At 34.8% G+C, this 18,539-nt stretch overlaps 1 protein-coding gene and 1 long non-coding RNA gene across 2 annotated transcripts; one reads left to right on the forward strand and one right to left on the reverse strand.

Moving 5' to 3' along the window:
• The first annotated feature begins 27 nt into the window (after positions 1–27).
• On the forward strand, positions 28–18,479 carry LOC124443400. Its single transcript, XM_046993886.1, has 30 exons — positions 28–335; positions 1,517–1,795; positions 2,368–2,498; positions 2,699–2,888; positions 2,964–3,068; positions 3,139–3,270; positions 3,660–3,762; positions 3,894–3,966; positions 5,169–5,403; positions 6,057–6,105; positions 6,265–6,401; positions 6,598–6,717; positions 7,141–7,286; positions 7,365–7,574; positions 7,760–7,892; positions 8,289–8,332; positions 9,625–9,682; positions 10,169–10,223; positions 10,332–10,417; positions 10,697–10,886; positions 11,057–11,207; positions 11,320–14,060; positions 14,288–14,385; positions 14,793–14,864; positions 15,226–15,352; positions 16,294–16,376; positions 16,466–16,531; positions 16,815–16,969; positions 17,108–17,243; positions 17,744–18,479. Exons 1-30 carry the CDS (start codon positions 198–200, stop codon positions 17,927–17,929), a joined length of 6,429 nt encoding a protein of 2,142 aa, XP_046849842.1. The 5' UTR covers positions 28–197; the 3' UTR covers positions 17,930–18,479.
• LOC124443409 lies at positions 3,764–9,900 on the reverse strand. The gene is made up of 2 exons (XR_006947655.1): positions 9,805–9,900; positions 3,764–3,971 (listed from the first exon to the last, which is right to left on the reverse strand). It is a non-coding gene; the product is annotated as an uncharacterized LOC124443409 (long non-coding RNA).
• Positions 18,480–18,539: the final 60 nt, after the last annotated feature.

The raw sequence follows: 18,539 nt of genomic DNA on the forward strand, positions 1-18,539 counted from the left end.
TGTTTTTTATAGACAGGAAATTGCCATTGATGAGGTATTCCAAGAATATCTTTCCGCAATCCACACAACAAGGAAAAATGAAACTCGTCATGTGCGAATAATGTATAGAAAAGAAAAGTCTTTTGTACTCTGAAATCAGGCTGTAGGCTTAAACGGCAGTTGCGAAAGTTCGTTCAACCCATCTAGCTTTGAAAATAATGGGAATTTGTGGACGAATTATGTCATTTTACAGACGAGAAGAAGGACCGGTTGATAGACGGGGAAAAGTTTGCTTAGCAAATGGTGAACTCTTTACTATAGAAGTGAAAGAACCAACTGAAAGCGTGCGTGTTAGAGTATGTATAACGTTGATACATTATCTTAAAACAACTTATACAAGTGTTATAAACAAGAAAATCATAGTTTACTCATACGTTTAACCTTAATAACTCCGTTATGAAATAAACACAGAAAATCGCCGTTTTTATTTGGTTTCCTGTTCACTCAACCAATTTTGTTAGATAATGCCTTGTTACACAACTCGAGCGGATGCTAATAACTATTTGTTGATGTATTTTTTTCCATTTTTATGTTTTGTATCTTTATAAATTGAGAAAAAATAAGTAACACGTTTGAAGTGGTGATTTCAGAGAATTTGAATTGAAAATGAAAGAAACATTTTATAATCAGATCATTGACTAGAGTATATAAAAACTCAAGATTCAACATTAAATCACTCCTGATGAAGACATTAGACTGGAGTATATTAGAACTCAAGTTTCAACATTAGATCACTACTGATGAAGACACTAGACTGGAGTATATAAGATCTCAAGATTCAACATTAGATCACTACTGATGAAGACACTAGACTGGAGTATATAAGATCTCAAGATTCAACATTAGATCACTACTGATGAAGACACTAGACTGGAGTATATAAGATCTCAAGATTCAACATCAGATCACTCCTGATGAAGACACTAGACTGGAGTATATAAAACTCAAGATTCAACATCAGATCACTCCTGATGAAGACACTAGACTGGAGTATATAAGAACTCAAGATTCAACATCAGATCACTCCTGATGAAGACACTAGACTGGAGTATATAAAAACTCAAGATTCAACATTAGATCACTACTGATGGAGACACTAGACTGGAGTATATAAGAACTCAAGATTCAACATTAGATCACTACTGATGAAGACATTAGACTGGAGTATATAAGAACTCAAGATTCAACATTAGATCACTACTGATGAAGACATTAGACTGGAGTATATAAGATCTCAAGATTCAACATTAGATCACTACTGATGAAGACATTAGACTGGAGTATATAAGAACTCAAGATTCAACATTAGATCACTCCTGATGAAGACACTAGACTAGAGTATATAAGAACTAAAGATTCAACATTAGATCACTCCTGATGGAGACACTAGACAGTAGATTTCAGCCCGATTAAGAATTTTTTTCTTAACTGTGTATCTCAATTTGTACAAATAATATGTATTGTTTTTTGTAAATAGGATGTATGTATCCAAATTTTCAAGAAGTTGGGAATTGCCCCAGTGGCTTTAGATTTCTTCACATTAATGACAACAGACTGTGAACATTGCCTCAGTGTCAACAATCAAACAAAAGAGCAATGTGACAGACAAAAGGATCATTATTATAATCCTAAGCGAAATTTATATCCTGAAGAAATTTCCAAGCAAATCTTTTTCTTGCGTCTTGCATTTAAAGCCGTTGCCGGTCCTGATTTGAAAGCTGTCAACGTTGCCACATTTGATTACTTTGTCAAGCAGGTAACACATGTAATTTTGTTCATGGATTTTCAAAGTTAACTACTACATTGCTTTTGTGTTGCCTTAAATTGATTTTGCTGGATTACTTCAATTTGGAGGTGTTGATGATTTAGGGTACCTTAGTCATGTGCATAAATTACATCTTCTACTTCCACTGGAGGCTCGAGTTAGACTGGAGCTCCGGTCTTTTTTGCCCATTAGAACCAGAGCTGGAGTTTTTTTATCGCCTACAAAACTTAAGCAACAGTTGTTTGTGGTGCAAAATACTGTCAGACTTTGGTAAACATGTCCAATCAAAACATTGTATCAACAAACAATAACTGTCAGCTAAAATGGAATAATGAACACGAGAAGAAAGATTTTGTGCATGATGCAACATTGTTTTGACACATGCTATCTAAAAATACACCTTAATCAGCGACTGGCAAAATTAACCAGCCACAAGCAGATATTCATGTTATATAATAGCCAGAGGTGAAAAACTGCAGATTGCATAGCCCTAATTTAGGTTGCTTGTTGAGTTGTTTAATGACAACTGCAATGAATTTATATTATTCATTATTTACATTCAGTGTCGTTGGGATTACATCAAAGGAAGAGTAAACAACTTATGCAGAAAAGATCATCTCACTTTGTTAGTTCTTGAGTCAATTATCCAAGCTCATGAAGAAAACATAAATGCCAAAGAGATTCTTGAGAATCCGTAAGTGCTACATTGTTATAACTTTAGTTTAGGCTGTTGAGAGATTGGTTTTATATTGGATCTACTTATGATATTTACTTGTGAATTTATAATAAATTGCTTGTTTTTTAAGATGAGCCATGCTTGAAAAAAACTTAATGACACATGATCGAAATTCAACTGTAAATAATTACAATCATCTTTAAAGTATATATTTGCAGAAAACGTTATGGTCTTTCTCATCTGTTTGTGGACAAAGACTACAGCCCAAGAGAAATAAAATCTCATCTGAAGAAACAGCTTCCACAGTTCAGGACTGCACAAGCAAATGCAGAGAAAGCAAAAAACTCATTTTTGTATGTCCTTGAAGGTGAACCTGATTTTGGTGTTATGAAAATTCTTGTGAAAAAGGTAACATTTATTGTTAATTCTTAATGCTTCCATAAATATTTTTATTATGTTATAATTGCTGTGTGTGTGTTTTAGTTTTATTATCAAACTGCATCAGAAGATAAAGTCTTTCCTGTAGAATGGGAGATTCTAATATCACCAAATGGTTTGAAAAAAAGACGTACTTACCAAGAAGATAGGGTATCAATATTGGACATTTTTTAAGTCTTCACATTTCCTTGCCCATATCTTTATAATTATCATTTTTTAGGATGGCAGTAACGATGAATCGAGTAGAGTTGAAGAGATGATCAGTGATTATAAAGATATTGAATATATTGAAATCAAACCTTCTCAGTCTGAAGAAATAATCCACATATCTAGAAAGAATGCATCTCTTGAGGTAAATTTATCAATGTTGCTTCAATAATAATGTATCTCCCTATCACCATCATGTACTAATTTACCATCTTTACCCTCATTACATACAGTTATTGTTGTATATTTTCTCACCCCTATCACCATGTAGCTAATGATACGTACACACTATCACATTCCTTCACCCATGCAGTTAATTTTGAAACACTATCCCACCTCTACTTCCAATCATTACCTCCACCCTACCCCACTTTAACCCCAACCCCTACCTCACCCCTACTCACTATCCCTATCTCCACCCCTTTGGTATTAACAATGATATAGTATCCTACATCTATTCATATGTTGTTAAAGCAAAAGCAATTTGAACCTTCAACTGTGACATAACTCATTCAAGTTATAATTTGATGATAGGTGATTTCTGTTGGGAATTCATTGATGAAAAAGGAAAGCCTTATAACATTGATTGAAGGCTTTTATCATCTGCTTGTGAACCAGTATAAAACACTAACAAAATGTAAGTCAACACATTTTTTATAGTCCTTTACTTTACAACTAGGTGTACATTTAAATTAGTGATCTTTATAAATGTCCTTTGAAAAATCACATGGTGTAGTGATTAGTTTGTTTGATTGCATTTTTCCTTAGATGAGTCTGGTCATAAACCACGGTTGTTGAATTCAGAACAAGGTCAAAGATTTCGGATTCATGGACCAATTGAGTAAGCTAAAGAAGAAAAAACATGTTTAAATTTCTGGAATTACATATGTTTTTTCGACAGTGATAACTAATGAAAAACATGATATGAATTTTCAATTTCTGCAATTTTATTAATGACATATGGGTTGAAGAAATTAAAGTATGATAGTATGCGTCATCTTCTGTAATTTAACATTTTTTATTCACCTCGCTTGTCATCTCCATATTTCCTCTATGGCACTACTATCCCTCATTCACCTCCTCTTCTCCATATCTCCTCTATGGCACTACTATCCATCATTCACCTCCTATATCTTCTCCATATTCCTCTGTGGCACTACTATCCATCATTTACTTCTCCATCCTCTTTCCTCTTTCATTCTCCTATTTTCATTCCATTTCCCTTTATTCTCCATATTCTCTATCTTCTATATCCCTCATTCCTCCTTTATCTTCTCCATATTTCTTCTATCATTCCATCCTCTCTTATTTTCCATCTTCCTATATCCATTTCCACCTCCTTTCTCTCTCCATATTTCCTCCTTTCCATTTCATTCTTCTATCTTTCCATTTATCCTTTATCTATCTTCTCATTCTCCTTTATCTACCTTATATCTTCCTCCTTTCCTCCATTCCATTTCCATTTATCCTTTATCCCTCTTTCTCCATTTATCCACCTCCTTCCTTTATCTTTTCATTCCTCATCCATTTATCTTCCTCCATATTTCCTATTTACATCCCTCCATTTTATCTTCTCCATTTTTCATCCATTCCTTTATCCATCTCCATATTTCCTCTTATCTTTATCCACCATTCCATATATTCCCTCTCCACTATCCCTTTACCACCTCCTTATCTTTCTCCATACCCTCCTCATTCACCTCCTTTATCTTCTCCATATTTCCTCTATGGCACTACTATCCCTCATTCACCTCCTTCTCCATATCTTCTCCTGCTATCCCTCATTCACCTCCTATATCTTCTCCATATCTCCTCTGTGGCACTACTATCCCTCATTTACCTCCTATATCTTCTCCATATCTCCTCTATGCCACTACTATCCCTCATTCATCTCCTTTATCTTCTCCATATTTCCTTTCTCCAACTCTAAAGCTTAGTTATCCTATGCATCATTTATTTGTTTAGAAAACTTTTGTTTCTACATTAAGTAGAATTCCATTGTTCTTGTATTACTCTGCAATTTACGAAACCTTTATTTTTTAGGCGAAAGAAGGTTGATCTTCTGTTAAAAGCGGTAAAAACAGAAAACGGCAATCTTTCTGGCGTTCACATGATACGGCGAAGTCGTAAAGATTTTGACAGTTACATCCTGTCACTTATTCACGGCAATGAAATAAAGCATTACGAAATAATAGTCGACAACGGCAAGTATTGTCTAAAGAATGGGCCCATCTTTCACAGTATGGAAAATCTTCTGGAGTTTTATAAAACTGAAAAGGTTGGTATGCATGGAAAAAACTCGTTTGTCTGCGTGGCAAAATAGGTTGTTGTAGATGGGAAAACAGGTTTGTGTGCTTGGCAAAACAGGTAGTTGTACATGGAAAAACAGGTTTGTGTGCATGGCAAAACAGGTAGTTGTGCATGGAAAAACAGACTTGGATGCATGGCAAAACAAGTAGTTGTGCATGGCAAAACAGGTGTTTGTGCATGGCAAAACAGGTAGTTGTGCATGGCAAAACAGGTTGGATGCATGGCAAAACAGGTAGTTGTGCATGGAAAGACAGGTTTGGATGCATGGCAAAACAGGTTTGTATAACAAAGCATTTTACTAGGTGGGCTTTTTTGTTACGTACGTTTACCAACAGTCAGGAGTTTTATTAGAGAATGATCTGAATACAATGAAAGTATGAACAACATTTACGTATATGTTGAAGTTGAAAGAATACAGTTACAGTAACATGTCAAATTATCATTTCAAATTAGTCGACGAGGTGTTATTATTCTTTTTCATTTCTCATCTTGTGCTCCTTTATGACTGCAATAGAATTTTGAGCACGTTACTATCCTAAAGTTGATTTAATATACACTTTAAACTGTCTTGTTACATGTCAGTTCCCATGTTGTAGAAATATGTTAAATTTTGTTTTCTAGACGTCTTTTCCCACCGTACTTACGAAATATTGTCCAATTCCAAAAGAAGGTAAAGTTTTTGTTTCATATATATTGTCAAATATTTTTTGGAAAATGGCTTTTGAAAATATAAAGCTCTTTCTGTGCTGCTTAAGTGCAAAAATTTTTCTTTATAACATCCTGTTCTTGCATAATCAATGATTTGTCATGTTGTGGATTTTTTCCGCAGGTTTGTGTGCACTTTATGATGATCAAATCTTGGTTGAAGCTCCGTGTGTTCCTTCATCTTCTCGTCCATTAAACCCTGACTATGTGTTTGAACATATTGGCAATCTTTGCTTGCAGAAACTTTCTCACTCTTTTACGGTTTGTGTCTTTACTTCAAACTGTGATTTGTACCTTGCTTTTATATTCTAGTTTGTGTACAAGGAGAAAAAAACTCCCTTGTAAGATGTTTTAAGATTAATTTTCGGAGCATTCCATGGATGAAATCGGAATTATAACAAATTTTTTACAACATTGGTTGACCGACTATATTACCAAGGTCTATTTTTATCGTTAGTGTGGCGACATTGGAGATCGTGTTTTTAAAGCTCGCTGGTTAAAAGCCGACAAAAATGGCGGTTGTACAGAAGTGTTCTGTCGTCGTCTGGAAACTTCTCGTTCAGCGGACTTCAGACAGGTTATTATGTTTGACATGGGTGGAGTGAGGAAAGTTATACAGTTGTTACTCATTCATGGCAGTAAAACTGTAGATGGGTGTGGTGAGGAAAGTTATACAGTTGTTACTCATTCATGGCAGTAAAACTGTAGATGGGTGTGGTGAGGAAAGTTATACAGTTGTTACTCATTCATGGCAGTAAAACTGTAGATGGGTGTGGTGAGGAAAGTTATACAGTTGTTACTCATTCATGGCAGTAAAACTGTAGATGGGTGTGGTGAGGAAAGTTATACAGTTGTTACTCATTCATGGCAGTAAAACTGTAGATGGGTGTGGTGAGGAAAGTTATACAGTTGTTACTCATTCATGGCAGTAAAACTGTAGATGGGTGGAGTGAGGAAAGATGTCTCATTGTCGATCATTTACATTATTTTTTCATTTTAGAAAGTTGAAAAGACAGGCGAAAAAATGGCTCAAATGGCTCATCGTAATCTTGTTCAATTTCATGGCATCCAGTTCTACGACGATCAAAACATATACCTTGTTTTTGAATGGTTGGATTGTGGAACTTTAGATGAGTATCTCAAAAGGTAAGCTATTTTTCTCACACTACACTGTACTTTTAGAAATGCGTTAATTTACTATGATAATTTATGTAACCATTTTAGAGAAACTGAAGTAACAGTTGAGACGGTTCTCATGTTTGCAGCCCAAATTGCTGAAGCTTGCATGTATTTACACGATAAAGATTGTGTACACGGATGGTTGGCTGCTCATAATATACTTATTGTAAATGAAGAACATGTAAAACTTAGTGATGTCTCTGTACCTTGTTTAAGACAATACGATTTGTTGGACGAAAGTGTTCCTATTAACAGGTAGTATTGCTACGATAGTCAGGTTACGGTTGGGTTGGTTAGGGTTATGGTTGGGTTAGGGTTAGGGCTGATTTATGGCTATCAAAATGTGAAGTGATTAGGTGACTTGGTTTGCATTGGGAGATTAAATATCATTTGCCATCTTGTTTACGCTATACTAATGAATTGTGTCTCTGGTGATTTAGGAGTCCGTGGAAGGCACGCGAATGCTTTCAAGGTAATCCTTACAGCAAGGAATCAGATGTCTGGGCGTTTGGTGTCGTTCTTTGGGAGATGTTCATGAAGACAGTACCATTCCTTAACATGAAAGATGATTCGGTAAAGTCTTATACACAACACCCTTTCATAAATTATTTCCCCTAAGACATAGTGTACCCTCCTGACAATATACCATTGCCCCTCAGACATAGTTTCCCCCCTGACAACACACAATGCCCCCTCCAAAACACTCTTTCCACACACAATTTTGTTAAAATCATACCTTTTGGCCATTTGGCTAAATGTAACTTCTGACGAAACCTTTAGCTTTCTTGGCAAATAAACTTTTGTGTTCGCTTGCGATATAGTGACGATTGTTACCGGGGAGGTGGGTGTGCAGTATTCTTATTGACATTGATTATATACCTGAATATAGAGTTTACCTAAAGCTTAACCAGTGAAAATATTCATATGTTGATGTTCTTGTTTTTTGTTTTTGTTTTATTTTGCATGTAGATCCTTCATAGATTTCAACAAGGTCATCATCTAGCCTATCCAAAGTGAGTCCCTTAATTTATACATTTATATATATAATTTATGTATTATTTATATGTAATTTATAATTTAGGAAGTTTATATTTGATGATTCTCCGTATAAAACAGTACTCGATGCCCGAGAGCAGAGCGTAAATATGTGTAGTGGTGTTGAGGAAAAATCACAAAACTACAATTTCATCCCGACAAGCCTGTTTCGTGATTGCTCACTCTTCAGGGAATTTAATGAATAAATACTTAAATGCTTGAAATATATCTTTAAGATGACGGAAGTTAGTGTATTAATCAAGGTGTATGATTACTAATTACATAGGAGTGTTTTGGATCTATGGCGACAAGAGGAAATCATCCCTCGATAAACGCAACGAACTTGTTTCCTCTTGTCGCCATAGATCCAAAACACCCATATGTAATTTGTAAGTATACACCTTTATTATTACGCTAACTTCCGTCATCTAACTTGTAACTATACACCTTGATTAATACACTAACTTTCATGTTTGTAAATGTAGATCGTCCAGGTTGGTATAGTCCTGAGAAGGACTGTTTTTGTTGTTTTTGACTGACGTTTCGTTTAGTCATCTTCGGAGTCAAATGAGGAGTAAACGTCAGGTTATCTGGTTCTTACGTCATTGTATTGTGTGTACAGGAAATGTGTATTGTCATTGTGAATTAGTGTGAAGTGAAATGTTTTTAGTTGTGAAGTGTGATTTAGGTGTGATGTTTTTAGCTGTAATGTGTGGGTGTCAATTGTGTATTGTCATTGTGTATTGCCATTGTGTATTGTCATTGTGTATTGTCATTGTGTTTACTCCTCATTTGACTCTGAAGATGACTACCGCTAAGGCTGTCGAAACGTCAGTCAACAACAACAAAAACAGTCCTTCTCAAGACTATACCAACCTGGACGATCTACATTTACAAACATGTAACGATACTCCCGGGTTCAAACCATTTACTTTACACTAACTTCCGTCATCTTGTATAAATATTTCAAGCATTTAAGTATTTATTCATTAAATCCCCTGAAGAGTGAGCAATCACGAAACAGGCTTGTCGGGATGAATCTGTAGTTTTGTGATTTTTCTCAACATCACTACACATATTTTATAATTTACATATATTTTTCTACTCATTATATTGAAGAATGTTTTTGTCCATTTTGATTCGTTATAAGTTTTTATAGAATAAATTAATTCTCCGTAAGAAATCTTGACTAAATGTAATAAGAAAGGAACTTTATTTCGTCATATTGAAAAGTACACTATTATTTGTAAACAACAACTGTCTTCACTAGATGGTGTCCTGATGAGGTCGGGAAAGTTATGAAATCATGTTGGATGAATGATCCAAAGGTTAGAAGTGGTAGTGTCGAGTATACTCGCTTATACAAGATTTGATTCCAACATTTTTGTTCTTGAGCAAATCATTAAATTTAGTAAAATATGGTATAAATACAACTTAGGAGAAAAAATACCTTTCTCACACAGGAGCTGCTGCAGGCAATCCGCCGCAAGCTTGATATTTGTTACCCATCAAAACAACTAATGCAGCTGGCATTACATCGACTGAACGACCCTGCTCGTTAGAGTAACCTAAACTGAACACTCTTGATAACTAATATACATGTGTCTATAGTGTTCCATGGGGGGTGGGGTGGGTAGGTGAGACTTTAGTCTCAAGCTGTCCGGATGCAACAACAAAATGTGTTTAATATAACCTAAACCACCTTCCACGCCGATTCACCTCCCAAGGTTGAGTGAAAAAACATTTTTGGCTTTTTTTTGTTTCTCAGTAGGCGGAAAATAATATATATATTATATTTCTTTTGTGTGTTCTAGGAACGACCAACGTTTGGACAAATTGTCTTCAAATTGCGCGATATTGTCAACTCGTGTGAGTAAATAACGACACTAAAATGTTATATGTTTGTAACCATTTACTTTACTAAAATGTTATGGTATTTTATTGATTGAAGAAAACTAACTCATTGTTTGTTGTCAGTGTCCAAGAGTCAAAAGGAACGAAAAATACCAGAGAAAATTGACGAAAAATTTACAATGGAACCTCTTAGTTTTATTGAGAAGAAGGTAACTATAAAAATAAACATTTCATTTTACTCAAGTGCATTTATTGATTGCACTCAAATGAATTTCTCGTTTTATTAAAGTTGAACGTTGAACGTCCCTTTCTGATAATAGCGATGCGATTTCAACAAAATAAACAACACGTCATGTCATTTTGTGACTGTCCAAAATTCACCATTAAATATGTATTTTTTTGAACTGAAAGATGTGAAAACCACGAATGTGATTGCTTGCATTTGTATCAAAGACACGTGGTACTTGATACAAAAACTTTTTTTCTAGCGTTCTACATTGTCATTTAACGAAGAATTGCCTCGAACATCATCTTGCAACAATAGAGATGAGAACGTAAATGATGTATGGAACAGTAATGAATCGTCAATGTTAGACGATGCCGATGTGGATCTTCTTCCGGTGAAGGATTTACCTGAAATTTGGTCGAACGAAGAAATTGAGTTAAAAAAACTGGAAAGTATGTTTGAGTTAAATATAATTTAATTAACGTATATTTGTACGCCTTGCACATAGAGATTATTTAGTTTTTATTGTCACTTTCAGTTTCTTATTGGCACTTTTTTATCTCATTTATTCACACGACTTCTTTAATGTTGTTGATGACTAAATGTTTCTTCAACTTTACAGGAAAATATCCAAGATCTGTTGTTACATTAAATGAAGTAACCGGGGAAGAAAGGACGTATGATAGAATAAGGGAAAACGATATTTCTTACCATGATAGTGTCCAAATGAATGATTTGCTCAATGGAAAAGATACTTTTACTATGGAACTAAGGTTAGTAAGAACTTTTGTTTACATGTGTATATGATAGTCTCTTCATCTTTTACTACACTTTTATCTTAATGGAACTTTAATGAGATTAAATTTACATAAAATTTTCTCCAAGACCGACGAACTTTATTGATAAAGATGAAACGGATGTACCTCTAATGGACACAGATTTTTTAGCCAGAAGTGAAGAAAATAATTCAGAAGTAAACCCAATCGAAGAGAAGCCGTTATTTAATGAACATATAACAGAATCGGATCAGTCTGACTCGTTGTTTTCTTCATTTGAAACCATGGATCATATGGATTTTCTTGCAACACAATTAGGATCTGAAAACGCAAACAATCCGCTCATTGTTAAAAATCACACAGAGACCTTGAAGGGGACCGTGATGGATAATGCGGATGTTGGGGATCAGTTTAATGTACCTGAGGAGCAACATGATCATTGTGTTTTGCAAAAACCGGATTGTACAAGTTTTTCCTTCGGATGTCTCGATCCGTTTGCTGCAAACACTGAATTGAAATCAGGAAGTTTTAAAAATATTCTTAGAAACGTAGAGAATTGCTCAGAAAAACCATCTCAAGTAAGCGATGTCACAAATGTGTTGACGGCAAATTTAAATATTAGAGATGATAAAAAGTTGAAACCACAAAATACGATGTATGGTTTTGAACAGTTCTCTAATCTTGATCCATTCGCTGCATCCTCAAATGATAAAATGAAAGCGAATAGATTGCACAATAAATCGTCATCTATCAAGCATTTAGACCCTGGTGTAGAGCGCAATTTTGGGAAAACTGCTTCCTCTGTAAGCGAAAGTCTTTTAGCGTTTTCAGACAGAGATCCAATGTCCGAATTTTTGTCCACTTCGTATCGTGTTGAGACGTGTTGTACAAACCCGCAAAGACGAGAAAATTCTTCAGGAAATCAAATGACACAAAAAAATCCTTCATGTTCCGTCTTGATGCGCTCCCAATACAGTAAATCTGCTGATTCTGGCAAGTTGAAAAGTACATTTCCTTCAAAAAGTTTTAGCGGTTATACACCAATGCGTACTAACATACCTCGACCTATCTTAAGTGCAGCTGAAAGGGATTCAACCCGTGGAAATTGTGCTTCAAAATCACTTGATCCTAACATGCTTAACGTTATAGAGTTTTCTAAATTAGATCCGTTCTCGGAAGCTTTGAAACCTCGTGATGATAAAACTAAGGATAAAAATCACCCAAGTTTGAAATCTTTATCAGTTGGTGACGAGCGTTCGTTGTTATCACGTGACAGGCAGACATCAACATTGGGTAAGCTTTCTTTAGGCAGTCTTGCTTTGAAACTTTCAGAATCAAATCCAGCTAACGCAAGTAGAAGTTACCAAGTTAAGAATCGAAATTCTTATTCTACTTTAAATAAAACTGAATCTTTAACGACGTCTGTTTCCAAAATGCCTGAAAGCACAAACTTTCGTCTAACTACTAAGGGTTCGGCTTACGTTGCCGTGTCAGGAAGATCTGACATAAACACTTTGAATCATAATGGTTGTACAAAGAATAGGCTGCCCGAAAGATTGCCAAATAATGATCATTTTAATGGAAAATCTACGCTGGATTCAATGTCTTCTCTGCCTTCATTTGCTAATTATGATCCTTTTGCCCAAAAACCGATGAAACATACAGGTGTAACATTGTTCACTGAAGCCGAATTGGATAATACAAGCAAGTCAAAGGATCTTAAAACTAAAGAACCCCCCGGATTGAATCCTTCGACAGTATTACCTTCAACAAAATGTTTTTCTACTACATCGTCATCAAGTTTATTTGGCAAAACCACTTTCAACTCTGAAATAAAGTCAAGGAAAAAATCTTCGCTCGAAGTTGATTTCGAAAACGGTAAACAGTACAGAACAATAAACAAACCGACAGTAGATACTAAAACTGAGTCATATAAGGATACAGGTCTCAACTCGTTACAATATTCACAACACACGAGTCTCGAGGATTTCTTTAGTAGTATTACACCAAGTAAGAGGAAAGTCACAGGCTCAGATAAACCCGTTGTAGAAATGCCAGTTCCAGACATCAGTAACTTCAATGGTGATTCAGAGATAAAGTTAGGTAATGTTGACATGGATAACCGCCAACGGAATGTCAATGATACTTTATTTGAAAATAGAGATCCTTTTGCCGAAATTTTGCCACAGAAAGATGAACCGTGTTCTGTTGCTAATTTGGTAAATAACCACGTACATCTACAAACGAGTGAATCCTCGGGAAAGACAGAAAATGACGGATCAAAGCACTACACCGAAAGCAAGTATAATACAGTATTGATCTCCGCAACTGAAAGACCACACAACTTTCCTGGAATTGAACCAGAGAATGATATTTGGAATGGGTCGGAGCAAGTCAACTCTCACTTTCTGTCTAGACCGGAGAAACAGCCCGTAGAGGCTTGTCTACATGAAAAACAACGTCAAGATGCTTGTCTACCAGAGAGCCAACCTACTAGTTCTTTTCAGATGCAGAGGCAGAGTGCTACTCAGTTGGCAGAGAAGTTTACCAATGATGACGGCTTTAACAACGCGGCTCAGGTATCAAGCCCTCTTTTCTCTTCCCAGGATGATCGACAGGGCCAGTCTCCTCCAGATAAGAAGCCTAACAGGCAACGTAAACAGTCAGACATTAATAGTAGTTACGCAAAGATATCCATCCAGAGAGTTGTGAGCCCAGATGAACGAGTTACTGACGGAGAGTCTGGGTCTAATGATGAACGTGATCAACTTGTTTCTGAAAACAAAAATGAACAAATTGTTCTTGACCCATTTAATGATGCAGATGTTGAGGTGTCTTTTCTAAGAACAGGTAAGCTTTTATGATTTTGAGTTTTTTTTTATCATCTTTCAGTAATTTCATTTTCCCAATGCATGTATAAATATTGCTACGTATTTGGGTTTGGGTTAGGCTTTTTATATCACAACCAGGACAGGCAAAATCATTTTTGAGCGTTCAGTTTGCCTTAAAATTTTTAAATCGATCTGAAGTCATATCTCTAAGTCATACTTTTTTGATTGCTTTTCTTTCTATGTCAGAGACGCATAAACCTCAACCTACTGACACATTTGAAGACAATATGCGATCTCATCAAATTCCATTTGAGTATTTGACCCTCGGAAGAAAGCTGGGACAGGTAAGAAAGTTATTGTAGTTCGTCGCAAAAGTTTAAACTCTCGTATGAAACTTCCTTTCATAGTCATTATTTCTTTTGATTAACGTTATCACATATGATTTGATTGGCGCAATTTTATGTAAACTCAAAAAGTTGCCATTTTGATGGATTTCTTCCGACAAATGACTATTTTTTCTAGATTAATTTCATTTTAGTAGTTATGATGCATATTCTTTCTATTACACAAAATACATTATTTGTGCTTTAGGCCCATTTACACTATGCCAGATTACTATCGTAGCAGGTTATTAGACAAAGTCTGTCAACTTAATAAGCTTTTACTTCGAAGAGTTTCATCTTTATAGTGTTATGAGTAAATGCGATGCAGTGTAAACGAAGTCTTAAAGTCGATGTTTTTTTTATCTCAGGGCGCATTTGGATATGTGACACAAGCAAAGATGACGAGACCAAGTCATGGTCATAAATCAAGGACACCATTGGTAAAATAAAGTTTTGTGTGTATTCTTTATCTTATATTTTTTCGTGTTTCATTAGTGAGTGTTTATAAAGAGTTTGATGTTTTTGTTTCATTTCAATTATGTTTGGTTTTGTCTACAAATTCTTCTTTACCGTTTAATATCCGATGATCACGAGATAATTGAGATGTTTATGTATATTGATATTTTTCTATATCGTAAGTATTTATTACATTCAAATCCTTAAAGTCAGACTTACGTCAACTTTCGCTACGTTATCATCAAAGGTTTTCATTGGATGATCGAATTAACTAAAAAAATTCATTAATGCATTCTCAAAAATACTGTTATGTTCAGTTGTTATAAATGTTGTGATGTGTTGTAGGATGTTGCCGTGAAATGCTGTTTGGAAGACGCAACTGAAATTTACAAGAACAATTTTAAACAAGAAGCGATAAATTTGATGAAATTGGAGAATAAGTTTATCGTGAGATTTCTTGGAGTATCTTATAGTGAGTTGACGTGAATTTCTTTATTTATTTACCTAAGGTTTTTAAGGAAAATCATTGTATTGAATCTTGTGATATTACATTGTACATTTTAGTGTATAGTTTTCATGGAGTAATCTGTTGTTGAATCTTGAGTTTTTATATACTCCAGTCTAGTGTCTTCATCAATAGTGATCTGATGTTGAATCTTGAGTTCTTATATACTCCAGTCTAGTGTCTTCATCAATAGTGATCTGATGTTGAATCTTGAGTTCTTATATACTCCAGTCTAGTGTCTTCATCAGGAGTGATCTGATGTTGAATCTTGAGTTTTTATATACTCCAGTCTAGTGTCTTCATCAATAGTGATCTGATGTTGAATCTAGAGTTCTTATATACTCCAGTCTAGTGTCTTCATCAGGAGTGATCTTATGTTGAATCATTAGTTCTTATATACTCCAGTTTAGTGTCTTCATCAGGAGTGATCTTATGTTGAATCATTAGTTCTTATATACTCCAGTCTAGTGTCTTCATCAGGAGTGATCTGATGTTGAATCATTAGTTCTTATATACTCCAGTTTAGTGTCTTCATCAGGAGTGATCTAATGTTGAATCTTGAGTTTTTATGTACTCCAGTCTAGTGTCTTCATCAGGAGTGATCTGATGTTGAATCATTAGTTCTTATATACTCCAGTCTAGTGTCTTCATCAGGAGTGATCTGATGTTGAATCTTGAGTTCTTATATACTCCAGTCTAGTGTCTTCATTAGCAGTGATCTAATGTTGAAACTTGAGTTCTTATATACTCCAGTCTAGTGCCTTCATCATGAGTGATCTTAGTCTTAATATGCTTATACGTTGTGTCATCAAATATAATATCAATTTTTATGTTCTTTATGTTTGGTAGCTCACATGGAATAAAAGAAAGCCAGTAGTTATTGTCTTAACTTTGTTTATTCTTTTTAGACGAGAAAAAGAATTTACTTTTGATTACAGAACTTATGCCACAGGGATCGTTGGACAAATACTTGCAGAACTCAAAAAATGCTGTAAGAAAATCTTTATCAACGAATTTTAATTCTTGAAATTCATTTTTATCATGCTATCATGAACAGTAAAATTTTTGTGTGAAATTTAGGTAATTCTTGGAAGTGAAGTGTTGTTGCAATTTGCTATTCAGATTGGAATGGGAATGGAATATTTGGTAAATATCAAACAGGACGATTACAAGCTAACATTAATTTGTTTTTGATCCTTTATCTTTCTTCATTATGAATGATCTCTTGTTGATTTTTAAATTTTTATTTACGTCCAGTGTCATTATCAGGAGTGATCTGATGTTGAAACTTGAGTTCTTATATACTTTGGTTTAGGTCTTTATACCCTATAATGTGCTGTTTTCATAAGTCATGTTCATGCTTTTATAACTTAATTCCTTTTAACTGCAGTCGATATTCTTAAGTTAATCTAACGGGCTTTTTTTATAGGAAAGCAAGAAACTTGTTCATCGTGATCTCGCAGCTCGAAACATTCTTGTTGCCGCGGAAAATCATGTAAAAATCAGTGACTTTGGATTGAGTCGAATTTACGACGACGAGTACTACCGAAGCCAACGCGATAATCAAAAACTACCTTTAAGATGGTAATTAATATTATACAAACATCAATCGTTGTTGAACTCAATATGTCTGGATTGATTGAACTATTATATGTAGATAGACTCGTTGAAACAATTCAACAATTTTTATTCACACATCTCAACTTACTTTTTCTTCCTAAGGTTGGCACCTGAATGCTTGGAACACAAGAAGTTCACTGTTAATAGCGATGTTTGGAGTTTGGGCGTCACTTTATGGGAAATGTTTTCTTACGGCCAAAGACCTTATGAAGACTGGAACTATTCCGGACCGACAGAGGTCAGTGTTTTTGAACTGGAGTGCTTGAGCATGAAAGTGAAGCACGAACCGCTTGTAGGACACAGGAATAGAATACAAACACACAGCGCCATCTTCCTTAAAGTACGATTCGCAGTTGATTCACCATTCAACAATTTCCAGAAAAACGTAATTTCTCCGCCCCCCCCGGATACATTTAAGATGCTCGACAGAAGACTCCAATAAAAATCTATCCGGGGGGGAGATTGTTACTGTTTTCTGTACCCAGTGGAGAATCAATAAAGTGTAGCGCTTCAATATGCTTGCATTTTCATTTCTGTGACACAAGTGTTTTTTTTATAAAAATGATTAAAAGTTTTCTAGTGTAAATAAAATAAATTTTTGTTTAAGGAGATAATTTTCACGAGTGGTAAAAATACAAAAAACTTTCTTAGTGAAGAAGAAGGCCCTTTAAAAAGAAATAATTCTAGTCATTGTGAATAATTGTTTTCTTTATAAAATTCAAAAATGATTTCTTTCAGTTTTTAAATCATCTCAAAGATGGGAAGCGTCTGGAGAGACCTCGTAGTTGTCTTGAAGAAGTTTATAGAATTATGAAGGACTGTTGGCAGTTGAAACCAACGTCAAGATGTTCTTTCTTTTTGTTGCGAACGATGCTTGAAAATGTTCTTACTGATAAGTACACAAAACGACCATATTTTCAATAACTTTATTACCGTCTGTTTATAATGTTGTCATGGTAATCTTTACGGAAACTTTTGTTTGAGAGAAAAAGATAAAAATCATATGTTTGTGTTCAGAGTGAATCCATAGAAATGACTGACACATAATGCTTACTGATGATAAAATATTTCTCCACCTTGTGATTTTATCTACTTCTTTAAATGGTCACATTTTATGAAGAAAAAGGTTTGATAACACCAGGAGAAAGCATTTCATGTCTGGTAATTCTTCGTCGTAATGTTTTCGTTTATAGAATTTGGAAATATTTTGTTTTTATATGAAGAGAAAGTTGAAAAATAAAAGTTTCTCAGGATTTTATTAGTGATTTTATTGAGCTTTCGACTCGGTGCTTCAAGCCTTCTTCAGATTGAGGAAGTTATCTATTTACAGTTGCTTTTAGCTTGTAGACGAAGAGAAAGTTATACGTATTTGAATTTTAAATCTTCATTAAAATTGAATCTCTAATAACGTTGGAGAAACGCTGTAGATTTTCAAATTCCATCTATTAAACGAACTTTTAATACAACCTTAAAACATTTTCAGCAGAAACTCAAGACTTGGATGATTACGGAATAAATGTATTTACCGAAATCA

Source organism: Xenia sp. Carnegie-2017, unplaced genomic scaffold (genome assembly GCF_021976095.1).
Source record: "Xenia sp. Carnegie-2017 unplaced genomic scaffold, XeniaSp_v1 HiC_scaffold_20, whole genome shotgun sequence".
Lineage (NCBI taxonomy): Eukaryota > Metazoa > Cnidaria > Anthozoa > Malacalcyonacea > Xeniidae > Xenia > Xenia sp. Carnegie-2017.

Bases quoted from the DNA above. Each gene is read 5' to 3' on its own strand.
- LOC124443400 (XM_046993886.1), top strand. From the start codon at position 198: ATGGGAATTTGTGGACGAATTATGTCATTTTACAGACGAGAAGAAGGA. The intron at 6,402-6,597 runs GTTTGTGTCTTT...TTTTATCGTTAG, and splicing joins AACTTTCTCACTCTTTTACG to TGTGGCGACATTGGAGATCG. The intron at 14,865-15,225 runs GTAAAATAAAGT...GATGTGTTGTAG, and splicing joins ATAAATCAAGGACACCATTG to GATGTTGCCGTGAAATGCTG.